This window comes from Lynx rufus, unplaced genomic scaffold (genome assembly GCF_022079265.1).
Source record: "Lynx rufus isolate CCGP_SWC_20201006 ecotype Redwood Valley unplaced genomic scaffold, mLynRuf1.p SCAF_1, whole genome shotgun sequence".
Lineage (NCBI taxonomy): Eukaryota > Metazoa > Chordata > Mammalia > Carnivora > Felidae > Lynx > Lynx rufus.
In genome coordinates this window covers 51,384,693-51,411,453 of record NW_025814823.1, presented here as the reverse complement: position 1 = coordinate 51,411,453, position 26,761 = coordinate 51,384,693, and the positions used below count along the sequence as shown (strand labels likewise).

At 35.1% G+C, this 26,761-nt stretch overlaps 1 protein-coding gene across 6 annotated transcripts in view; it reads left to right on the top strand.

Moving 5' to 3' along the window:
• Window positions 1-26,761, top strand: part of MYCBP2 (MYC binding protein 2) — a 283,903-nt gene that overhangs the window by 187,499 nt on the left and 69,643 nt on the right. For 3 of the 6 annotated variants that reach the window (XM_047080816.1, XM_047080839.1, XM_047080803.1), the window contains exons 47-55: window positions 412-627; window positions 5,166-5,221; window positions 8,576-8,691; window positions 12,429-12,526; window positions 13,228-13,344; window positions 14,032-14,172; window positions 22,732-22,806; window positions 25,328-25,552; window positions 26,421-26,553. In XM_047080816.1, the coding sequence (XP_046936772.1) occupies window positions 412-627; window positions 5,166-5,221; window positions 8,576-8,691; window positions 12,429-12,526; window positions 13,228-13,344; window positions 14,032-14,172; window positions 22,732-22,806; window positions 25,328-25,552; window positions 26,421-26,553 (1,177 nt within the window). The remainder of the gene's footprint in view (window positions 1-411; window positions 628-5,165; window positions 5,222-8,575; window positions 8,692-12,428; window positions 12,527-13,227; window positions 13,345-14,031; window positions 14,173-22,731; window positions 22,807-25,327; window positions 25,553-26,420; window positions 26,554-26,761) is intronic. The other 3 variants (XM_047080826.1, XM_047080807.1, XM_047080835.1) reach the window with 2 other exon arrangements.

The following is a 26,761-nucleotide window of genomic DNA, read 5'->3' as shown; positions in this document are numbered from 1 at the left end:
TGCACATTTCTCTATCAAAATACATAAACATTTAAAAATAAATGAAATATGTGGCGATTGTGGGAAAGCCTTTTTACTTGAATTAGCTGATAAATAATTTAATGTTAAGAATTTGAGAATTCAGTGTAGATTCATTCTACTTTATTAATGGCGGCGTTTGGTTTTATTTTACATTTTTATATCTATGATGATTTCTCCCAAAAGCCAAGGCTTCTTTTACACTGTGCAAGATTCATTCTGTGGAACTAGCTCGAGGTCACTCTGGCACACCTTTGAAGGGAATGCCCAACATGGACCAATGATCACCTAAAATTTATGGAGTTGTGGGTCCATACTTGTAAATTGCTTCTTTTAATGTGTCATAGGCAATTATATACTAATACCATTTGTTTTTTATAACATCATGGTTAGGTGGAAGTGAAAGCCGTTCCTGTTTCTCAGAAAAAACCATCTTTACAACAAGAGCAAGTCAAGAAAACTCAAAGGCTGCCTGGCAGTCCTGCAGTAGCAGCAGCGCCTTCCAACACCGATATGACTTTTGGCGGGCTGGCCTCACCGAAGCTGGACGTGTCGTACGAGCCAATGATAGTGAAGGAGGCTCGATACATTGCCATAACAATGATGAAGGTAATTTATTTTTCTTACCAGAAACATTTTCTTTTTCACCATTTATCCCCTTAACAAACATTTCTGTGATCCAAACGCACACACAGAGTTACAGGTCTAGAGAGCTGTCAGTAGATGCAAAACATGTAATATTTTTTTTAGGGTGATATATTTTCTTACAAAGAGGATTTTCATTTATTTTTTGGCAATGTCTAGGGGGATTACCGATAATAGATCAAGTTAATCAGAGATTGAGATGATTGAAAACTGAATTTCATTTGCTGCAAATGTATTTGTCTACTTTCAGTTTCCATTTCTCCTGGAACATAGCCCTTCAGGAATTCAGTTTAGTTAGGCCCCCTTTGATTTTTGGGTTCTCTCACATGCCAACCTCATTTCGTTGGGTTTCCTACTTGAGGTTTTCTTGTTCTTTGATGTCCTTAGACAGATATTTTAAATATTTGGTGCAGCTTTTTTGGTTCTCTTTAGGGGTAATGTTAGACTAAATTAGCAAGTTGTGCATTAGTTAAAATAGGAGTTAGGAATTTTGCCAGTAACAGAGACCAGTGGTGAGCCATTGAACCCTTTCAGTTAGAGCAATGTCACGGTTAGATTTGTGTTTCATAAAGGTCATGATGGAATATGGAGAATAATTGGACAAATAATCATAAGGCATGGTTAGGTTTAAGTCTCTTTAGGAGACTGTTGACGTAATGTGGTATGATGTGCTAATCCCTTGATTTAGTGAGAATAGATTCAAAAGATATTTAGTATCAGTAGGACTTGGTGGCTGAAGGGAATGGAGTAAAGGGAAGGAAGAATTAAAAGATGAAGTTCCAGTTTGACCTTACATAGTAAGATTGATAATGCTGGAGGAGGAGCAGGTTTTGGTTGAGGAAGGTAATAGTTTTGAATGTGCTGGGTTTTGGATAACTCTGAAATATCCATGCAAAGATATGTAAAAAGAAGTTGGTTGTGCAAACCTGAAGTGATTATAGTCTGACCTCAAGAAAAGAACTTGAGAGTAATTAGCACTGATTACTCATGATATCGTAGAAGTAAATGATATCTATCTTCCATGGTGAGTGAAGGGAGAAGTTCCAGGACAGGATCTGGATAAACACCAGTATTGGTGATTCTCAAATTTTGGGGTACATTAGAATCATCTGGAACACTTATTTAAAAAGGAGATTTTCCAGTAATCTGAAGATTTAGATTCAGTAGGTCTAGAGAGAAGCTCAAGAATTTTCATATTAAACAAATATGCAGAGTGATTCAAATCAAAACCTACACTTTTGAGAAACATTGATTTACAAGACAGGTTAAAGGGGAAAAAAAGGAAAGAAAAAGAAAAGAAAAACCACATTGATAAGAATATTAGCCAAAGAGATAAGACATTAAGCTAGGGCCAGTGTATACTTTTGCCGCTTTTCCTACCACTTTCCTTACGGTAACTCATATAATCCTCACAACAGCCCTATAAGTTACTGTTTTTGTTCCCATTTACATGTGTGGAAACTGAAGCACATAGAGAGATTTGGTAACTTGTTCAAGGTCACACAAATGGCAGTAAGTCCCAATCCATGTTTGATTTTCCTGACTTCTTTCCCCAACTACCTTATGGCATGTCTTGAAAGTAAAGAGCAGTTTGGGAAGAATTGACAGTGCTTTGCTGCAGAAGTGAAGTTTTGAAAAGGATCTAGCAGCATTGAATTCATCAATGATCTCGGCAGAGCAGTTTTAGAGGCATGGTAGGTTTGTGAGTTTATAGATGCAGAGGAAGTGAAAGTAAAGACAAACAAGTATAGATCAGGTCTTTCAAGATGTTAGGTTATAAAAAGAAACAGAGGAAATAGAATTGAGTGAAGGCTTTAGAATTTGGGATGAATAGAGAAAGGCTTAGATGTTTTAATGCTGATGAGAAGACAGTCAAGAGGAAGGAAACCAGGAAGATAGTCCAAGAGAGATGAAAATAGGGTCTAGAGCTCCAGAGGAGGGGTGGGCCTTAAATAGGAGCATTGCCTCTTGCACCTTACCAGGAGAGGGAAGAGAAAGTAATTTATACAGATGCTAGTTAATTTGTAGGTTATGTAACCAAAAGAATTATTTAAGATAGTAATTATATGTTGAAGATAGGAGTGATGAATGTTAGGGTCAGGATTTTGAAACAAAGAGGGAAAAATGAAATGGTCATTATGGAGAATAAAAGAGAACTGATAAGGAAAGATTTATTGGCCATCCTTGAAGAATCAGTTGAAACTAAAGATCATGTATGAACAATGCAGTGTGTGTCATATGAACATGGATAAGGTAATCAGTTGGACTGATTCTGCATTAAAGTTTTGTCAGGGAGCTCCACAAATGAATAGTGAGAGAAGGGAGTTCAGCAGATAGTGGTTACAGAAAGGACAGTGGAACCTAATTTGTTTGGAAAGGAAGATCCAGAGAGGAGTTGGGGTGAGAAGGACTGGTAGTCTAAGAATAGATAAACTAAGGGTCACTGAGGCAGAAACTGTTTTGATTCAGAGAACAATTCTATGGAATCTCACAGGTCTATGACATTTGGTGTGAGTGGCTGAAGGAGAGTTGAAGTGAAGTTTGTTGAGGTTGAAGAAACAAGGGAGCTAAAAAGCTGGAGTCTTGGATGAGTTAGTTGTCCACTGACTTAAAGAATTCAAAGATAAACATTCTCATCCATTTTCCATTTTTATTTAAGGGATTTATTTTCTGGTTCCCTTACCTCCCAATCATTCCTTTAGTTTCCTGTGAACATGATTCAGTTTGTATAATTTATTTTGAAAGTCCAGTTACCAGAACCAGATTCAGTATTGCAAGACTGTTCTCAGTCGCCTAGGGTTAGAGCATTTATAGAAAATCATTCCCACACTGTCTTTTGGAGACAGCAGTGTGTGTTCCAAGAAAGAGATTTTCTTCTATTAGCCATTCACACACACTGTGTGCCACTCAATAGTCAGCCAAATATTGTGGAGGATGGAGAAATGAAATATGATCTGTTCTTTGATTATTAAATGTATAATGTGTATTTTGAGGGAAAGTGGTAGAACAGAAAACATTGTGCTGGGAATCTGGAACCCTGGGTTTTCCTGTTGGACCTAACCGTAAGGGCATATTTCTCATTTGTAACTTTGTAGTAAGTGAAAGCAGCTAGATCTTTTCTAAATCACACTATGAAAAGAGAAAGGGTGGGATGAAGGATGGAGATTTGTGACTGGTGTGGGTGTGCCTCTCTTTACTGTAAGTACAGTAGAAGTTACAAGTGAATGAACCGTTGCAGAACGTTACCTGAACCTTGAAAGATAATGGTTAATTTGGCAATGTTACAGGGGTACAAAAATACTGGGAATAAGGTGACAAGTTTCAGGTACCTACAGCCCATTTTTGTCTTTGTATTTCACGATAATTTCTTCCAGACTTTTGTTATTTTTATTAAGAAACAGATTGTTCTACAGGTCCAGTTGCACCAATCTGTATATTATGGATTCATATCCCGTTTTGGTTATATCAGTTACAAATCCCCTTCTCCCGTCCTCTCATATCCTTGCCCTTTATTTATAGTGTGTGTTTGGGAGAAAGCTAAAATTTTAATGTACTCAAAAGATAATATCTTTTTTCTCCCCCTCTTAATTTGTTGATGGTTTGTTTGTTACATTCAGGTCTTTAACACACCTAGAATTTATTTTTGTAAATGATGTGATGCAGGTAATCGATTTTTTTCTTTTTCTTCTATATGGACAACCAGGTGTCTCAGCACCATTTATTGAATGTTTTATCACTATCTTAAGAATGTTTCTTTTTTTTTAATGTTTTTATTTTATTTTTGAAAGAGAGAGACAGAGACAGAGAACAAGTGGAGGAGGGGCAGAGAGAGACACAGAATCTGAAGCAGGCTCCAGGCTTCCAGCTGTCAGCACAGAGCCCGACCCAGGGCTCAAACTCACCGGCCGCGAGATCATGACCTGAGGCCTAAATCAGATGCCCAGTGACTGAGCCACCCAGGCACTCCAAGAATGTTTCTAATGAAGGGAGCCTGTGATGGCTTAGTTGGTTAAGTGTCCAACTCTTGATTTCAGCTCAGCTCGTAATCTCACAGTGGTGAGATTGAGCCCTGTGTTGGGTTCTGGGCTGACAGTGCAAAGTCTGCTTGGGATTCTGTCTCCACCCCTCCCCCACATGCGCATGTGCATGTTCTTTCTCTATCTCTCTCTCAAAATAAATAAACTTTTTTTTTTAATATTTTTTAACGTTTATTTATTTTTGAGACAGAGAGAGACAGAACATGAATGGGGGAGGGTCAGAGAGAGAGGGAGACACAGAATCGGAAACAGGCTCCAGGCTCTGAGCTGTCAGCACAGAGCCCGACACGGGGCTTGAACTCACGGACCGCAAAATCATGACCTGAGCCAAAGTCGGACGCTTAACCGACTGAGCCACCCAGGCGCCCCAATAAACTTTTTTTTTTTAAAGAATATTTCTAATGAGTTATTGGTCTTGATAGATTTATTTACCTCCCTGGATTCTTACTGGTCTCTTTCTTAAAGGTTTATGAAAATTACTCATTTGAAGAACTGCGTTTTGCATCACCAACTCCTAAAAGGTAAGGACCATTTTTGTAACACATAGCCAAGATGTATATTGTCAACTGCTTGCAACTAAAATCATCCTGCATTCCAACTTTATTTTCCATAATAGATATTTTATATCATTTTTAAATTTCCAGTAGATTTACCCCAGATTTTATAAAGTGTAGATTTGCAAATAGAATGTATTTATCTCCAGTTCTAATACTGCCAATATGGTAAATAATAGTAAGGTATTACAGAAAGAATAATTAGTATCTAAAGATATATATATTGGCTTGTTTAGAGTTGGTTAGTTTGTTTTTCCATTTTTTTTCTTCTCTCCTTCACCTAATGAGTCACAGAGCAATTTCAGTGTACGTTGTAGTTGTATTTTCAGTTATGAGGTCTTAATTTTTCAGCCTCTGAGTGATTTTAACTCCATATTTAAGCAGATTTTTTGACTTGCTGTTTTATTTGCTTGTTAGAAGTACTTTTTAAAATGGATGCCTTGAAAGAATTATTAGATAGGTTGTACCATAAAACTTAGAAAAAGCTCCAAGGTGAACCTGAAAAAAATACTTATATGTTTCTATTATATCACATATCACATGACTTATAAGAAATTAACAGGTTACTATGACTTTATTCTAATATGTATTAAAAATAGTTTTAATGCACAATCTAGAAAGTTTTCTATAAAAATAGCCAAGTTTTGAGAACATATCTTGGTCTAGAAAAAGGAAAGTAGCATTTTGTCTTTGGCTTAATTTTACTTACAAAATGTCCATATAGTGAAAGCAGGTGATTTTTATAAAATAAATATGAGCTGTATAGATTTACTGCATGTTAAATAAGAAAAAACTGGCCATTTGCCAATAAATAGGTTTTCATATACATTTGACATTTTAAACCTAACTAAAATAGTCTCCTGTCTAAGTCAATGAATTATTTATTCAGCAATATTGTTAAGCATCCACTTCGTGAAAGGCACTGATAACAGGCTCTGGGATACTTTTATGAACAAAATAGACAAGGTACTCGTTCTTATTACATTTATATTCCTGTGGAGAAACAAACTATAAATAAGTAAACAAAATAGGAATAATAAGTAAAGTTATTTGATGGAGAGTGATGGGGATGGGACAGGGCACCAGAAGTATTGGGTGACAACAAAGGCCTATTTGAGGAGGTGGTTTTTGATTGCAGAGCTGGATGGTAGTTGGCCATGTTAAGATTTGGAGGAAGTTCATTCTAGGTAGAGGAAATCGAGGGTGGACAGAGCTAGATGTGTTTGAGGAACAGAAGGAGAGTGGAGCAGGAGAATAGTGAGCAAGAAGAAAAATGGTTGAGGATGAGGTCAGAGAGCTAGGTGATGGCCTTGTTATATAGGGACTGGTAGGCTGTGCTAAAGAGTTTCAGTTTTCTTCTGTGTGGATTAATTTGGTGGGTTTTAAGCAGGAGAATGAGACACTGTGATTTATAGTTTTTAAAAGATCATTCTGGCTACTCTTTGGAGAATGAATTACAGGGGAGCAGGAGTGGGAACAGAGAGATGAGTTAGACACTGTTAGGTGGCTTGGACTAGGGGTGGGTGGGAGTTAGAAGTGGAAATGAAGAGTGGATGGATTTGGGATATACTTAGAAGATGAAGCCGATAGCCTTGCTGTCAGAAAGGAAATAGGAAGTGAAAGAAAGAGAAGATCCAGAGTGATTATAGATTTCTTCAGCTTCAGCAGTAGTATAGAATATATAGCATTATAGCAGTATGGGAGCTGTCCGACTTTGGTCTGCAGACTGTATTAGGCCTGTTTTTGTAAAGAAAGTTAGGTTAGAACATAGCCTTACTCATTAGCTTATATACTGTCTTTGGCTGCTTTTCACGCTACAGTGGTGGAGTTAAATAGTGTGACAAAGACTGTTTGGCACAATAGACTAAAATATTACAGAAAATGTTACTGATCTCTGGTATAGAGTATCATGATTTTTATGAAGACCAAAGAGTCCGAAATGAGCAGGTGTTTTTTTGCTCTCTTTTGTTGGGTGCTGTGCGAGTAAGAAATAAGAGTTCTTCTTTGGATATGTTAAAGTTGAGATGCCAAGATGCCTCTTGGTTATCTAAGTGGAGATATTTCAGTTTGAAATTCAGAGGAGAAATAAAATTCAGAGTCATCTATATTGAGATGGTGTTTAAAGCTGAGGACTGGGGGCGCCTGGGTGGCTCAGTCGGTTAAACATCCGACTTCAGCTCAGGTCACGATCTCACGGTCCGGAAGTTCGAGCCCCGCGTCGGGCTCTGGGCTGATGGCTCAGAGCCTGGAGCCTGCTTCCAATTCTGTGTCTCCCTCTCTCTCTGCCCCTCCCCCGTTCATGCTCTGTCTCTCTGTCTCAAAAATAAATAAACGTTAAAAAAAAATTAAAAAAAAATAAAGCTGAGGACTGGATGAATGATCAACTAGAAAGATGCTATTGAAAGAAAAAAAAGAACTAGACCCAAATCCTTGGACATTCCTTAAGTTAAAAGCGGTGGTCAGAAGTGAGAGAGCCAGCCAAACACTAAGAAACAGTGGCCAGTGAGGAGAATGTTGTGGAAGCAAAACAAATATATTTCAAGAAAGTAGATTTCAGCTGTCAAACGCTACTGAGAGATTGCTGAGGATAAAGAAACGACCATTAGATTTGGGGTCATTGGTGACTGACAATGAGCAGTTGCAATGAAGTGGTGGGAACAAAGGCCTAATCAGGATAAGTTGTGGGAGAGAATTGGAAATGAGGAAATGGAGAGGGTGATTGTAGACAGTTCTTTAGATGAGTTTGAAATAAATGGGAAAAGAGACATGAGACCTTATTAGGTCCCATATATCAAGGGATGTTTAAGGTAGTGTTTAAGATGGAAGATTCTGAAGTTTGTATAGAAATGAGATGGAAATAGAAATGATTCAGGAAAGTGGAAGAAATTGATGATGAGTGAGAGAGAGAAAGGTAATTATAGCGTGGAAGTGTTGATGGAATGAGATTCACAGCACAAATGAAGGGGTGGCTTCGAACAAGACCTAGGGCACTTCTTGCATTATAACAGGAGAGAAGATAGAGAAATAGAAAGTAGGTTTATTAATCTGAGAGCAACTTTGGAGTTGTATCTAACTGCTTCTGTTTCTCAGTGAAAAATGATAAGGTCATGATCATCTGAGAGGAAGGAAGAAGGGTGATGGAGGCTTGAGGAGAGAAAGAAAAAATGAAATTCAGTCATTTTGGAGGGTAGGAAAACATACTATCGCAGGGCAATAGGATTGACATTCATCGTAAATAATACCATTAGAAATTACGTTAATGATGTTGTCATCTGTTTAACCAAAAGTAAATTTTCCAATATCCATCTTATTTCTTTTCAGACCCAGTGAGAATATGCTGATCCGTGTCAATAACGATGGCACTTATTGTGCAAATTGGACTCCAGGGGCTATTGGACTCTACACTATTCATGTGACCATTGATGGCATTGAAATAGGTATTCTTTTTTTTTTTTTTCAAGTTATGCTTACTTTCTGCAAACAACTAGACAGAATTGTCTTTCTAATTTTCTCCTTAACTTGTATCATAGATATGGACAGTTTTCATTACTTATTTGGGGCTTCATTTCCTCATTTACGATGAGTACTTAATTAGTACCTTCATAACATTTCAAAATTTTCTAATAATTTATAGTATCAATATAGCTCTCATGACTCCCCCCTCCATTCTCTAATGTGATTGGTCAGGTATGATCTTTATGATGCTAAATTTATAACCATGTGAATACCTCATCTCCCCCTCATGTTCTGTCTGTCTTCCTTTCCTGGCTTAGAGCAGAAACCATCTCATTCATCATTGTATCTCCCAATCTAGTTCAGTGCCTGGCACACAGTGGCTGCTCAATAAATATTTATTGAATGGATGAATTTTCTTTATCCACCACTAACTTTGAAAAGTATATTGCTTTTCCTTTCAGCATTAATCATTTACTTTTCTTTATTTTTAAACTATTCATATAATAGGACAACAGCAAAACAAGAAAGCTCTAATAAATGTTTATCAATGTGAATTCCTTATAATACTCTTTCCTGATGTTTTTCAAGAAAAAGGGCTTCTGGGGCTCCTGGGTGGTTCAGTCTTTTAAGCCTCTGACTTCAGCTCAGGTCATGACCTCACAGTTTGTGAGTTTGAGCCCTGCATCAGGCTCCATGCTGGTAGTGTAGGGCCTGCTTGGGATTCTGTCTCCGTCTCTGTCTCTCTTTACCCTACTTGCTCGCTCGCATGCACTCTCTCTCCCTTTCTCTCTCTTAGAATTAAATTTAAAAAAAAAAAAAAAGTAAAAGGGCTTCTATAATGAGGTAGATTTAGAAAACCTAAAACTCTCATCTTAGATATTCATACAGTTCACACATAATCCACATTAACAGGGATTCTAAAGTGCCCTGAAATTAACAATCTTGTCTAACTTTGTTTAACCCTTTTCCTGAGACCCTTTGCATATAAGGAAGAGGCAGTCAAGGTAGAGATAAAAGCAATTACTGATTAACATTCCACCAAAATACCCTTGGGGAACTCTGGTTTAAGTAGTTTGTTTTTATAGTGAAGGTAAAGAGATATGTTATGTTGATATAACTGTGTAGAATATATATTAATGTAACTATATGGAATCAGATATATCAAATTCACCTGTACTGTTCCAGAGACCTTTATCTTCAGTCTTTGCTGCACTCTCCTTTATTTCAACATATCCATAAAGCTTTTAGTTTGGCAAACTTTAGTTGATTCTAAGCAAAACATTGTTCTAGGTAAGACCATTCCTATTGAGGCTTAACAACTTACTGATGATTGCAAGATAGAATGGGCAAACAAAATCAGATGAAGTAGAATATAAGTAGTGACATGTGAGAGGTACCAATTACAAGAATTCAAAAGTGAAGGGAGTCAAGAGTGTCTTCATCTTCAGTAATGGTGGGGTGAAGAAAGCTGATGCACAGTAGATAAGAAAAATCCACTTATATTTGTTTTTTGAAATGAAACTGAAGAAAAAGATTCATATTTACTTAGCATCACCCATTTTCTTTCCTACCTTACAAACTCAGCTCTCTCCCCAAGGTGACCAAACTCAGTAGACTGGGACTTGCTTGACCATAAGCAAGGATAGATAATAATTCATTAGAGTAACAGTGATATTAATAACTAGTATTTATCAAGCAGTTAATATATTTCTAGCACTGTTTTATGCACACCTTATGTGTGTGCATATTTTAAATTCTTTCATTCTTACAGTACCTCAGTGAGAGAGGTGCTCTTCTCATTCTCGTTTTATAGATGAAAACAGGCACAGAAAGTCAGACAGTTAGCGGCAGATATGGGAACAACCAAGACAGTATAACATGAGAACCCCAGCTATTAACCACCGTGCTGTGCCGCCTGCTGGTCAGAATGGTGATTGGTGTAGATGATGAAGTGGTACTGATGTTGTAATTTGATATGGTGATCTGGTGCAGTGATCTGATGTTGTAAGATAACACTTAATCTCACAAGGGTTTCTTCTTTTCTTTTTATTTTTTTCAGTATCATTTCATATGTTCCAGATAAAGAATAGGAACCCTTTGTCTTTTCCTTGAACTTCTGAGAGACTCATTTGGAATGTTAAGGCCCCTTTTCAAATATTTCCTTTTTTTTTCTAAGTTTTATTTAAAGTTTTTAAGTTTTATTAACTAACACAGTATAATTTAGTTTCAGGTGAACTTATCTAGACAACATGCGGTGTTCATCACAAGTGCACTCCTTAATCCCCATCACCTGTTTAACCCATCCTACCCATGTCCCCTCTGAGAAACATCAGTTTGTTCTCTATAGTTAGAATCTGTTTCTTGGGCTGCCTCTCTCTCTCTTTTTACACTTTGCTCATTTGTTTCACATAAGAGTGAAATCATATGGTATTTGTCTTTGACTTATTTTACTTCCGTAATACTCTCTAGCTCCATCCATGCTGTTGCAAATGGCAAGATTTCATTCTGTTTTAGAGCTGAGTAATACTCCATTGTGTGTGTATGTATGTATATGTATACCTGTATACCACGTCTTCTTTATCCATTTATCAATCGATGGACACTTGGCCCATTTCCATAATTTGGTTGTTGTAGATAATGCTGCTGTAAACGTTGAGGTGCCTGTATCCCTGTGAATTAGAATTTTTTTTATTCTTTGGGTAAATACCTAGTAGTACAATTGTTGGATCGTAGGATAGTTCTATTTTTAACTTTTTGAAGCAGTTCCATACTTTCATCCAGCCTAGCTGCACCAGTTTGCACTCCCACCAACAGTGTAAGACAGTTCCCTTTCTCCACATCCTCACCAACACCTGTTTTTGTGTTGTTGATTTTTTTTAAGTTTTTATTTGAATTCCAGTTAGTTAACATACAGTGTAATACTAGTTTCAGGTGTACAGTATGGTGATTGAGCACTTCCATACGGCACCCAGTGCTCATCACAACAGGTGCATTCCTTAGTCCCCATCACATATTTAACCAATACTCCTACCCACCTCCCCTCCGGTAACCATCAGTATGATCTCTATAGTTAAGAGTGTTTCTTAGCTTTTGTTTTTTTTTTTTACCTTTTAAATATCAATCACCTTAAAAAGACAGTATTTTGATACTTATTTTATTTGTTTGAAATTGTCTGTTGGGGGCGCCTGGGTGGCTCAATCATTTGAGCGTCCGACTCTTGATTTCACCTCAGTTATGATCTCATGGTTTTTAAGATCAGTTCTTGAGATGAAGCCCCTCATCAGGTTCTGTGTTGATGGTATGGAGCCTGCTTGCGATTCTCTCCCTCTCTCTCTGCCCCTCCTCTGTTCTCTCTCTTTCTCTCTCTCTGTCTCAAAATAAATAAACTTAAATAAAAATAGTCTGGGGGCACCTGGGTGGCTCAGTCAGTTGAGTGTCTGGCTTCAACTCAGGTCATGATCTCATGGTCTGTGGGTTCGAGCCCCACATTGAGCTGTGTGCTGACAGCTGACAACCTGGAGCCTGCTTCAGATTCTGTGTCTCCCTTTCTCTCTGTGCCTCCCCTGCTTGTGCTTTCTCTCTCTCTCTCTCAATAATAATAAATAAATAAGCTTAAAAAATTATAAAAACATCGTTTATGAATGTACACAAGGTTAGGTTTAAGGATCCTCTCTCCCTTGTATTCACAAATGTTACAATTATCTTTCTATTCTTACAGATGCTGGCCTAGAAGTTAAAGTAAAGGACCCCCCAAAAGGGATGATACCACCAGGAACTCAGCTGGTCAAACCAAAGTCTGAACCTCAACCAAATAAGGTTAGGATAGAATAAAATTAGAACCTGAATCGATTAGAGAGTGATTTACTAATTTTCTTCATTGATGCTTCAAGGTGGTCATCAAACATCTAATATTTTAGTTGACTTCAGTTTTTGAATATTAAATATCCCTAAATAAATTTGAAGAGTATTTTGTGATAATTCTAATCATTTCTAAATTATAGGACCTGTACTTTAGGCTTCTTTGTATAATGCCATAGTAATTTATAGGCCTTGTGTACTTTCTGTTATTGACAGTATACGATTAACAAAAAGTTTACTGAAATTAAGTGCATAAAGTTTATAAGGAAAGTATCCTATACTGTTAAAAGAAAAAAATAATTTCCTAACATCTAAAAAAGTAAATATAGGGATTGGGGTAAACTCCTTATTAAAAAGGTAACACTAGGAATAGAATTTGTATCATACCTTTCTAAAAGGAAAACTATGGCTCTTTTCTCTTTTTTATCATATGTCTTCAAAGTTTAGAAAGGAAATTATAAATATGTACGTTTTAATACTTCTAAAATTCTTTCATTATAAATAAGCCAGTGTTAACTTGCACAGAGAAAGCAACTACAAATAATTTTGGAAACTTTCTCTGAATTATAATACTTTCAAACCTGTTTAATTTTCTTAGTACTTATAAGATCTCTGTTCTATGATTTTCTATCTCAAGTGTCTGTCTTTGCCTTTCCCAGGTTCGAAAATTTGTGGCCAAGGACAGTGCAGGACTCCGTATCCGTAGCCACCCTTCCCTTCAGAGTGAGCAGATAGGCATAGTAAAAGTCAATGGAACTATCACTTTCATTGATGAGGTAATTTGTAAAGAAACACTTGGTAATACATTTTGAACAGAAAGTTTTTGCATTGTTTGTATAGTAATATTACTAAATTTTCTGTTAGTATGTTTTAATTGGTTTGGATAGCATTTGGAAAGTTGTTTTGCAGATGCGTTGAGTTTCAAACATTTTATTTTTCTTTATCAACAAAAAAGTAACTAAACTATATTTTTAACATGAAAGAAGCTCAGTTAACAAGTAGAACCTGTACAAGTAGTCACTGAAAATGGGTACAGCTTTTCTTAAATATTTTAAGTGTTGTTTTTAAATGTGTTCATCGTATTGCTTTAACTTTGGACAGCATATTTTTCTAGTAATACAACCAAGAAACTTACGATTATTAAATCATAAATTGAGGGGAGAAAAGAAGTTATGTTGTTTAGAGAGACAAACATTTTATTTTTAAATTATCTTAAAGTGTGATTTCTTTGCGCTTTTACTCATAAGGGACATTGTTTTTACTGTCTCACCATGTGAATTACCACATTTCTTGGCATTCTTTGCTGCTTTTTCCTTGAAGTTTCTCTTTTACTTACCGCCTGCAAAAACTAGATGTTTAATCTTCATGTCCACTATTATTTGCCTGCTTTGTAGCCCTGTAGCCCTTGCAAGCCTACTAGGACTTACAGGTGGGCATGGCTTGTTGTTGCTTATGTCTTGTAGATCCATAATGATGATGGTGTGTGGCTGAGACTGAATGATGAGACAATAAAGAAGTATGTTCCTAACATGAATGGTTACACTGAAGCCTGGTGCCTGTCCTTTAATCAACACCTTGGCAAGAGTCTTCTGGTCCCTGTTGACGTAAGTAAAAGGTGGTTTTAAAAAGCATAATAGGTACACTCTGTCCTCATTACAGGGCTTTCTTTAATTAAGGCTTTTCAGTTCTGAGGTAAACCACAACTAAATAACTTTTGCTTTGTTAGTGCTTGAATTCATAAGCGCTTCTGTGTAATGAAGGTGGAGTTTGGCAAAGCTAAGCACTGGTACTTATTATGGTCACAGGCAGGAAGTAGTAAATTAAAACTAGGCCTTTGGAATTCCTTTCAAAGATGTAGGGAATGAGAGTAGTTGTCTGTTATTCACACTGCTGTTTTCAATGAATTCTAAACTAAAAGTTGTGAACTCAGTATTACTATACATTCAAAAAGATGTATAACATTTCTGTTGTATGTTGGCATTTTGTAGTTAGTTCCCTGTGTTTGTCTAAGTTTGACTCTTTTCTTTCTTGGCTTATAATACTATTGTGTAAAAATGAAAAGGAGTTTTAGTCTCTTAGTGGTGTTACAGTGTTCCAACTAGAACTAAAAGCTAAATCCTAATGTCAGAGAATTTATTGAACCTCTGACAAATGCAGTACAGTACTTAGCTAGCATCAGTGTCCAAAAATTGCCATAAACTCATAGCTCTATTTATAATTAAACAGAAATATATGATTTTTCTTCCTTTTCATCACTATCAAATGTATGTACTCCTTATGACACTGTTCATAAATAGCGCTGGTAAAATTTTATTTAAAAAAAACCTTAGTATTTTAAACAGTTGAATTTCTTAAAAATCAGCAGCATATAAAGGTAGCTTATTATATCAAATCATTCAATATATTGTTTGTTTTCCTCTTTGATAGTCCAGAGTAATGTGCTCTTTCCAAAGGGGCAATTATAGAAGATGATTCTTTGAGGAAAAATATAATTGAACTTCTATTTCTATTTGTTGATCTCGTACTTTATATTATTTTATATATGTTTTATAATAGTACAGTGAGGAGAGATATATTTCTGTGTATGTTTTAGGAATAATATGTGCTAAAATTTAGAGAGTGTTGGAGTACTGTTTTACTAAGGTTAAGCTAAGCAATGACAAATACATAATTAAAATACAAACTTTTGAATAAATAAACCAGATCTTTAATTTTCCTCAGATTTGCATCTACAGTTAAAAATGAAAAGGATTTTGGCTGCCTGACTGGCTTAGTCAATAAAGCATGCGATTCTCAATCTCACTTGTGAGTTTGACCTCCATGTTGGGTGTAGAGATCACTTGAAAATATAATCTTTAAAAAAAAAAGAGTGAAAAGAATTTTGACCCTCTGGAAGAAGGACTAGTATGGAAGAGAAATAATAATTCTTTATCATCTGTGGCCGAAAAGGTAGCCTTAAATGGCTTGAAACCACTATTGTAACCAAATATTCCTCAGGATTATGAAATTTATATTTTAAATGAGATAACATAATAACCATTTTGTTGTTTTATTGACAGTTTATGTTTAAAATTTTGATTAGTCTAGATTTTGTGTATTTTCAATCCCTGATAAGGCATTGTATTAAATTATATTATCTTTACTACCAACCCCCACTCCAAAATTTTCTTCTTAATTCCTTTGTTCATTTGAGGAGATGCTTTTGGAAGAGAAAGATATTCACACAGATGAAGCAAGACACTAAACAAAGGTAGAAAGGAGGAGCAAGAAATGCCGTGTGTTGAAGTTTTAAATCCCATGGTTTCATTTTGGAACAGTGGTGTTCTGTTATTTGATGCTTCTAAATCCCATTCAAGAGACTATTTATTGTTGAGGTCAGAGAGAGAAGGGCAGTAACAAAGGTGAGAAAGAAAGCTAAATGAGTGAACCATACAAATACTTCCTGATAGGTTTTCACTGGAATGTGAAAGAGGTTGTCCCTGACTTATTTGAAAAAATCTAGAGACAGAATAGTGAAGATCATAAAATGAAATGACTTGTGGTATTTTCTAGCCTTTTTTTATGCTGAAGAATGACATGAGTTCTATTTTAATGTAAATAACTCAGAAAGCCTGGTATCATTGATAAGGCTGAGGTTTTCTAGTTCCTTTATTTTAAGGATGGTGGTGATTTGAAATCCTTACAAATTAAAAGAAAGATGCCAGTAAAAAGGGGTAAATACAGATGTAGATAAGACATTTGAAGACCAAAAAGGAGGAGAAGATGGAATTAAGGGCTCATTTGGAGAGTTGTTTTGTGAGGGAGGGGAGGGCATATGTATGGCAGTAGGTAAGTTTTTAGGGATGGAGGGGGAAAAGGAAGAGTTTGAAGAAGAGCATGATTTTTATAAAATAGAAGAGAGGAAAGGCATCAGTTGAGATTGAAACAAATGAGTTAAGTTAGAGGGTTTAGAAATGCAGTCAAGGTTTGGAATAGCCTTTAAGAGAAACTGATGGATCTGAAGAGAAACCACTTGTTTTTGGATTAGTGGTCCCTAAGGACCCAGAGAGACCACTGGATGTATCCATTCTGGATGCCCTTCCTCACCCATAGCCCTAAGTGTCTAGAATCGAAAGTGCCAAGAAATTAGATTATAGCACTGGCTGGAATTTTGGGCTGCTGTGACAGAAAAAGAGGGACAAGATTTCAGATGCTGATGAAAGAGGCCTTGAGATCACCAACCATGGAATCCAGCCTCCGTTAGAAACGTGAAAGGACAAGTGGAGGTCCAAGGGACTTGGAGGCAGAATAAAATCCTGGAACAATGTAGGAGTGCAGTCTACCTAAAGAACTAGAAGGATAGGCAGTTTGTGTGATAAAGTAGAATATTTGAACTTGATTTCATAGAGCGTTTTACTGAATGATATGGCCCGTTAATGTGGCCATGAGCAGGTAGCTGAAGTACAGTGGAAGTGACAGTCATTCTAACTGCCTCAGTCTAAGAACTAAAAGTCTCAGCAATTGGGCGATCATCCACATCAAACCAAAGACACAGATGATGGCAACACTGTGACTGGCAAGATTAAAGATGAAAGCGAATTTGTTTACCATTGGGGGAGGGGTCCTCTTAGATACAATACAAAGTCAGGGGACAAATGGCAATAGTTTGATGCTGGTTCCTAGAGAAGCATAGAGTAGTTTTAGTATAAAAATACTAGAACAGGTAGATGACAGAGGGTTTATATTTTATGTGGTCACCAAAAATGATAGAGGGGATAAAACTAACAGGCCTAGGGCTCCAAACAGACCTGGTATAAAGTTGCTTCAGTGCAGGTGTTAGATGAGGACTCACACAGTCAGCCTGGCATTGGTGAGAACAGGCTCATTTTTCAAGGTTTTGTCTGTAGGGACCCGCGAGGGCCCCTAACATAAGGAATATGTTACTCCGCAGGGCCAAACATTGATAGGGGATGGAAGGAATAAGGATTCTATCTCACCTGCTCAGGGAACAAATAAGCTAAATAAATGTACCTTTCATGTACCTTTCTACCTCTTCATTTGCATCTCTTACTACATTTACTACTGGAAAAAAACACATTCACTTTCCACCCACTCTCCCTTTCTCCTTGAGTCAATTTATGAATAAATCAACTATAATTATGGCTAATAATTGTAAAACAGTCCTCAGTAAAGAGAGACAGAGAATGCAGAGAGATAAAAAATAATATTAGAAATAACCAAGGATGGATGCCACTAACTTAAAAAGATACAAAAATACCAAAAATTTGCCTTCTGCAGTCTTTACATCTACCTCTTCAACCTTTTCTAGTTAAAATAATTTTGCATTCACATCAATGTGTGTACCTTATCTGAATCTTGACTCAAACTGTTGGGGATGGTGGGGGTGAGGATTAGAAATTTGAACACTGAGTAAATACTTGATGAACTATTTAAAAAATCACCATAAGTAACCCTATTTAGAATAAGCTTTAGGGGCGCCTGGGTGGCTCAGTCAGTTAAGTGTTTGACTTTGGCTCAGGTCATGATCTTGCGGTTTGTGGGTTCGAGCCCTGTGTCGGGCTCTGTACTCGTGTTGTCATTGCAGACAGGTACTGTAGCTAACTGTTAGCCTGCCTAACAATACTTCATTACTTTGCTAAGAATTGATGGTAACCCTCACTTAGTACAAATGTGACTTTCACTCTGTTTTAGCACTTTAGTAATGCTCTAGTTCAGATAAATAGCATTGACTTTTCATATTATATATAACTATGTATTTTTAAAATATTTTTTGATCAATGGTAAGATCAGGGATAAATATGAAGAATGCAGACCCTTTTTTGTGAGGTGCTGGTGTTCTGTTAGAACTTTGTGCTCTTAAAAAAAGTGAAGGAGAAGAAGAAGAGCACTGTGCCCTTTTTAGAACACACTGTCCAATTTTACATCTTGGAGTCTTTATGTTGTTTCATTTGTCTAGGATGCTTTCCCTTCCTATTTTTTTCCTATCTTTTTTACTAAATTTTCCTAGTTGACCAAGCTCAAAAATTTCTGTTGACATTTGTCTTCTCTGTACTTCCCAGTAATGCTGTATTTACTAATTTATTGGTTGTTCATTTAAGGACTATTGAGCCCTTATTAATGTACCAAATACTAAGATGGGAAGTAAGCATTGAGTGAAGAGGGGGAGGGAAGGGATATGAAATCAATAAGATGGGAGTACAGTTCTTGCTCTTGGAGTACTCATTGTATAATATGGCAGACATGCCACATTCAAATAATTAAGTTGCATTGTAATAAGTTACAGAATGACTTCACCTAGGTGATATGTGAGGAGGGAAAAAGTCTTGAAGAAAGGTTGTCAGGAAAAAGTGACAAAGAATCAAATGTCCAAAGTTATGGAGGCCTGCTATGTTTGGGAAGTGAAAACTAGTTGATAAGGGCTGACAAAGCAAAAGATTGGGGGTAGGAATCACATAAGTACTGGGGAAATTAGGTTTCCCTCTCTTTTCTCAGGTCGAAGTAGAAGAGCTCTACTTCTTACCCATAATGTTTAGTTTGTTTTTCTTCCCTTCAGCCCATTTGTATTTGTATACCTTTTACTTCTCTTGTTAAGCTCCTTAAGGTTAAGGACTCATTAAGAATCCCTTCTTACTCATATTCTTTTCTTCCAAAATGTTAAATATTACATTTTGCGCACGGTAGGCTTTCAACTTTGTTGAATATTACATTTTAATGCTTGGCATTTGGTATGATGTACTGTTCAGAATAATTCCTATCACCTATATGCTGCTTCTTCTCATTTACTTTTCTCTCATTTAATTTTGTTGTGACCTGTGATGTCATGTATTTTGTCAATCTTATTTTTCTAGTGTCAACAGATAGCTACTCTCTCAAAATCACAAGTAGAAAGTAGTAGATAAGGAGACATATGGTCACAAAAGGACAAAGTAAATATAGTTATAAAAATCATACCACTTTAGTAGAACTCCCAAATTAAGTAAATGTGAATATTCATAACCTTAATGGTTGAATGAGGATGAGTACCGTGATACATGTTGAAGGTGACGTAGGTCAGTCTGAGAAGACAGAAGGCATAAAATGTTGATTTTTAAATTAAAATTCTAAAGATCTGGAAGCTACAGAATGTAAGCTAATAGAATGTTTCATACATTGGGGAAAATATGCCTGGAATAGACCTTACATTTTGGGGGGGAAACGAGTTTACTTCTAGGATAGGAGATATTAGTGATTTAAAACTTCTAGGCCCAATTCTTTGGATACTTTGTCAGAAATGAGGTCTTCCAACATTGTGAAGGTTGAGTGGTAGAGTGTATATCAAGGAGAGTAAATGATACCTGGATGGAAGTATTCTAAGATATCTTTATAATGACTATATTATCTGAATTCTTGGAGAAACAGCTCATGTGTCCAAACATCTCCAGGCATTTATACAAACCACTTCCTTCCTCCATATGCTGATTGATGTTCACATGCAGAAAGTAGGTTGATTTCTTCAAATTTTAGGGACCGGAACATACGGAAGAGAGATGAAGGGAAAATATCTTTTGGTAATCTTTCTGATAGCATTACCTGGGGTAATTGGTAAAATTAGCAAATGTTTCTCACATTTTATGTCCCATTTCATTCTCTTGGGTTACCTGATGATGCCTGGTAGCCACAGCTTTAACATACCCCGAATTGCTTGGTTTTGTTATGTTAATAGATTGGTGTATGTATATGCATAATCTGTTTTTACTATTTAACCTTAGTAAATACTAAGTATTTACTTAATGCACCATTAACAGAATGAAATTAAGGCAATTAAAATAACAGTAATTGTTTTTGTGTATGCTGTGTTTAATTTTTCAGAGACATTTTATCTTTTTCTCTTTAAAAATGGCAACTCTTAACTCTGTGCTCATCTAGCACAGTGAAAGAATTATTAAGCATTTTTTTGCGTGAGCATTTGGCATGTTTGGTCATGTATTTTCACAATGAATATTTTTCACTTATTTGATCTTCTGTGCCTTGAAAAATTATCCGCAGTTTGGTGATCATTAATTTAGTTAGGATTTTAGTATGCTTTAATTTTTAATTTTCCTAACAGAACTTTTTTTGCCTTTAAAACAGTCTTTGAGTATAAAATGATTTAGATTATTGTAGGGGTGTGTGTGTGTGTGTGTGTGTGTGTGTGTGTTTGCATATAGTGGTACTCCTATTAATCTATGAAAGCTAATTTATGTATTTTAATAATTAGAAATAGAGACTTTGGAGATACTATTATTTTCATGCATGTTCATGTCTTTAGACTAAACTTGCCTAAATTTTCTAAAGAAAACCGTGCAAGTCTATTTTATGTTTAAACTCCAGCTTTCTATCTGGTGCATTTTTGGTATTTGATAAATGTAATTTTATTTGGATACCGTATTTTAAAAGTAGTAAACTAGTGTTTACTGGAATTCTCTACAAATTGAGAAAAGCAAACAAGTGTCAAATTTGAATCCACATATAATTAACATGTACAAAAATGATTTGATTTGCAATTTATCACAATGGTTAGCAGTTATATCACTTGTTAATTCATGTACTCAGACTCAAAACACTTGTTTGCACATGGAAATAAAAGAGAGGTACAAGCTTCAAATATTGTGAATCACCATATTGCTTCTTTATCACTAACCCCATCTGCCTTGCTTTTCACAATGCTTTTTACATTGCTTTTAATATAGAAAAAATTATGCTAAAAAATAGAAAATGCTAAAGAATATCTCAATATTGTTTTATGTCAAAAGGTCTGCACCACTGTTTTCTGTGAAGGAGAAAAACCTTTGAGCACATAGTTCAAAAATTCTTATATATATGAATGAACCAGTAAAGACATCTTTTTCCCCAAAAAAATAGCATTTTAAAAAGCTTTCATCATGTTTCCACTTCACATAAAGAGAAAGGACCCTATTTGCTATTCATTTTTAAATATGAAAGGGGGCTTTGGTTTTTGGTTTTGGTTTTGTTTTGCATTCATTAGGCACATTACTAGGGACTCCTTTTTCTGGCTGTTATATGTCTTATATCTCTGAATTAGCATATATGTGTATGTATGTGGGTGTGTATCTGCATCTTTCCATACATAAATACATGAGGAAAATACAGGGTTAAAGAATATTAAATTGTCATTATCTAAAATGGCTTATAATTGGTTGGGAATTGTGTTGTTTCTTTGTGTTGAAGTTTTGGATGCTGAAAGCTTTTATTAACATTTTGAGTGTCCTCTTTTTTGTTCAAAATAACCATTTATCACAGTATTTACATAAGCAGTAAAATTGTGTAATTGCTACTCACTGGGAAGATTTTAATTTCAGATCAAATATATTCAATAGCATATTTTTATGTAAAATGTATATCACTTAAATTTTCATTAAGACATTTTGTGAAGATGTTGACTTTTCTAGGACTGCTGCTGCGAGTTGGTTAACAGAATATTTTTAGATTTTAATATAGAGATGTAAAGGCTCTATGCATTTCCTAAACTTGGTGATAGCAAAAACTAGGCCTGTCTTTTAAGAAAAGATTCAAGTTGTATGTTTTTCTGTGTACTTTTCTTAACAAATATGCTAACAGCTTTCAGTAACATTTCTGAATGATTTTTCCTCATTTAGAGAAGAAAGGGAGATTGAAAAATGACCTAGATTTTTGACTTCTTGATGTTTTTTGTATTTCAAAAAGTGGAAATGTTCACAGATTCTCCATGCCATTAATATTCATAATAATAGTTGCACTATCTATACAATCTATATTATTTACCTTTTCTTTATAAAACAGCAGACTGTTTTCTGTCATAAAACAAATCTGGCTTGTATTGGAACAGATACGTCGTCATTTAAAAGAGTTTTAAGGTTTCCTGCTTGCATTGACTGTCTTAAGCTTTAAATCAATGTCTGGCTCTTAATTTTAGTAAATGGCATGACACACTATATCCATGGAGAGCTTTTGACAAAAACTTATTTATCAGTCTTTCTTTGCTGTATGGTTTACTCAGGTGGCTTCAGTTTCCCTGTAGTAAAATAATATCACAGTGCTGGTGCTAGAGTACAGAACAATGTTGTTACTGTGAACACATCTTCTGTAGATAATATCCTGTTCCCTTTCTTTGTTGATATTTTTCTTTCTTAAACTTTGTCGCTCAGAGTATCTTTAATGCTAGCCAAGGAGTCAGGGACTTGGACGTATTTTCATGGACTTCCAAAGCTTTTTTTCCCCAGGTGAGTTAACTGTAAGGAACAGTCAAACAATATTCAGGTATTTCAGCATGTATAACAAATTTTGCCTTCTATCTTTTGAAGCCTTTGCCTAAGGTTAATGAAAGACTTTTTGCCGAAAAAGATCGACACAAAGTGCTACAATTGAGTTTCCCTGGTAATCCTTTTCCCTCTGCTCTTGTCAAAGAATGTATTATTAGTTTAATTTGAACTTTTATGTGACTTCAAATTTGCTGTATTTAATTTATGACTAGCTTCTCCCATAATTACATCCACATCTGGCTTTCTCAGCTTGCTTGTTTTGATGGGAAAGTCCCATATCCATGGCTCTTCTCTTCTTCCCTAGCTTTTCACAATGCCCTTTTGGATATTCATCTGAGAATGGGGTGGGAATGCAAAGAGAAAAAAAATTACAGTGCACTTCATCCATTTCTTACACTGGTCCCCAGGTCTTCCATTTCTGTATTGGCTAAAGCATGTATATTAGGGTTCCTTGAGAATGGCAACCATACTTCTATGACTTATTTGTCTGTCAGTTCTTTTCATTCTCTGCACTATAAAAAAAAATGGATAGACTTTGTTTAACAGTTATTAATTTGCATAGTTTATTCAATAAAATATTAAATATTTTAATAAAAGTTCTCATATATTGCCTTTCGCTGAACAACTTGCAATTATTATTAGTTTTTGCCAAGACTCGTCTCTTGTGTTCTGCTGAATGACCAAAGTTTGGAAATACTGTTATAACTTAATTAAATGCTCTAAATATATCAGTGAATACCAGTAAAATTGATTTTTCACTAAATCTACTAATATTTGCTTGTTATTTTTGACATCATACCATGTAATTTTTTAAAAAATGGTTGTAAATAGGACTAACTTGCCTCTTCCAACTATGAAATAGCCTGATGTATTTACTGAAATTGGTTATTCACAACTAGATATTTTTAAATGTTTACTGAAAACCTTGTTAGTGTAGTAGCACAGTTTAAAGTTTAGACCTGACCCTCCATTTTCATTTTGAGCACACTCTTTATTCATATGTAAGTTTTTATGAGTATATATGCATGGGTGTGTACAATGCATATTTTAAGTTTATTTTAGATTATAAATCTACATCTTTCAAGTATTATTATATTAAATGTAAATAAATATTGTCCATAGTACATATTTATACACCTAAAAGTTATTCATCACCACAATGAAATTAATAGACTATTATGTGAAGGTTAATAGTGGGTTAAAAATTTTCCCTGACCATATACTGAGTTAAAGTCACAGGTACACAGAATCTACATTTTTTTAACTTAAGAATTTCATTTTTAATTTTTTATTATAGAAAGGAAGACCCTTTAGTATGAGACTACTTAGAGGGATAGAGCTATTTAGTAGTATTTTATCTTGCATAAATAGTATATTAGTGTTTTTTTTTCATTTTTATTCCATGTTTATGGTATTACTAAATATTAATTTAATTTTAATGCACTGTTTAAATAAGTGCCCCATTAGGGTCATCTTTTGTTGTATTTAAACATAAAATAATTTGTAGAGTCTTTACTACTGTATTTAAAAGTACAGTTTAAATCTGCTTTAAAGAAGTAATAATGACAATGGAAGAGCCCCCAGTGTGGAACTTTACTCGTTCACAAAGAGCAAATATGAGAAGGTTATTATTTATCTTTATTGCATTCACATAGGGAACAGTTTCAATCAGATTCAATAGAAAATGTAGGGCATGTCCTTTTCTTTCATTTTAGAAGTGATTCTTTTATATCTAAATGCATTGTATTTATGTAAAAATGCATCTTTGATATTAATCTCTCTAAAAGCATAATCATCTTTTTCTGTTAATAGCATTAATATATCATTGTTTAGTATTGGCCTAGCAGATCTAGCAGGACATCTTTATTTGTATTACATTAAGGAAGTATGAGTTGTTAAAATCTTATAAGCATTCTTATATTTATCCTTAACCTAGTAAATATTAAGATGTAGCTATATTTTATGCACATTTTTTGTCATTGCCATCCTGTTTATAGACAAGTTTCTAGAATCTTCACACGTGTTTTCTCTATTTGTAAGTAATTATTACAAAGTGGAAGGAAATGAAGATTTAGACTTTTTAACCTGTACCAACATACAGCAATGCAGTAATAATGACTCAAAATTATTCAGTTGTGGTTCACAGAGTATATTATTTTTGTTTTTCCTACTGTTTAATATTTCATTAAAAAATAAAAATAAAATCAAGTACTATATATTTCTTAAATTGTGGTGGGCAAAAGCCAGAGGTTCATTCGCTCTTTCTGCTCTATTTTCTTCTCTTCTTTTAAATATTACTCAGCATTGAAACATTAAAAGATTCTTTGCTAGTCGTGTTAATGTGTATACTTCAGTTATTTTTGTATATGTGTTCTCTTATTTGATAGTATTAAAGACTTGTGTAAAAGCTATTAATAATAGGATGTCGAAAGTGGTAATAGATTGTATTTTGTTTATTTTTTTTTCCTATTCAAATTTTCAGGAACCTAAAACTAATACTGATGACTTTTTCAAAGATATAAACTCCTGCTGCCCACAGGAAGCAACAATGCAAGAACAAGATATGCCGTTCTTGCGAGGAGGGCCAGGCATGTACAAGGTAGTGAAGACGGGACCTTCCGGTCACAACATCAGAAGCTGCCCTAACCTTAGAGGTATCCCAATTGGAATGTTAGTTCTGGGAAACAAAGTCAAAGCAGTGGGAGAGGTATGGATTCTTGTAGCTTCATGACTTCTAAATTATTCCTTTTTAATATAATACCAGAGCATCTCTTCCTTCCAAAGGTTGCCATTTCCATCCCAGGTTTTTAAACGTTAATGTTCTTTATCCTTACTTGTAATGCAAATACTACTAACATCATTTTTCTGTGCTTCTTTTTTAAGTAATTTTATTCTCATAATTATCCTTCTGAAAACAGTATTTATATTAACAAAATGATTTGTATTGTATATATGAATGTTTGGTATGTACATATATCCTTTCATTATTATAAATGTACTATGATGTCATGGGTTAACAGCACTTTAAAATATTTACTATGAATTGGTATGGAGATGTGACATATACAAAGAGTTCATTTCTTTGTTCTCATTTATGTGTCTCACTGAAGTCCTGAGCAAATAAAACTTTTTAGTTAATGGTGGCATTTGCCTCAGCTGATGAGCTTGAAGATGTAGTGTGTCATGCTATTTCTCAGTGTCAGGGTCATTTTCAAGTTGTATTATAGACACTACCAATCTAAATAATAGTTTGCTATGTTGGGATATTTTAGGTGCCAAAACAAAAAAAAAGAGAGAGAGCGCCACGTGTTTTGGGGTAATGTGTAAAGTTATTTAGAGGTTGTCCTGTGCCTTAAAAGTTATTATTTTTACTGAAGTCATAAATAAGCAGCATTTTACAGAACTTTTTATTGATTTCTGTCTTACCTCAGGCTGTGGTCTTAATTTCAGAAACTAATTTCATGGTAACTTTTGGAATGATTACCCTATTCAAACACTTAAACTTTTTGCTGGTTTTCAGCCTGAGTACCCTGAAAGAATCAAGCCAATCAATCGTGCTTTTTGTTATGTGCTAGGTAACCAATTCTGAAGGTGCGTGGGTGCAGCTGGATAAGAACAGCATGGTAGAGTTCTGTGAGAGTGATGAAGGAGAGGCATGGTCCTTAGCTAGAGACAGAGGCGGAAACCAATACCTTCGACATGAAGATGGCAAGTTGGCTTAAATTTGTGATTTATTCTGATTAACCTTTGAAATGCAGAAGTAAACAACTTTTTTGTGTGTTTATTTTTTAAGTAAAGAGAAAAACTGAAGTTAAAAATTCTTACAATTCTTAAAATTTGTTTGTGAAAATAATGGGTACTCAGCACATGTACGAAGAGAGTTAAAAGAAAATGTGAAATATATGAATCCATCTTT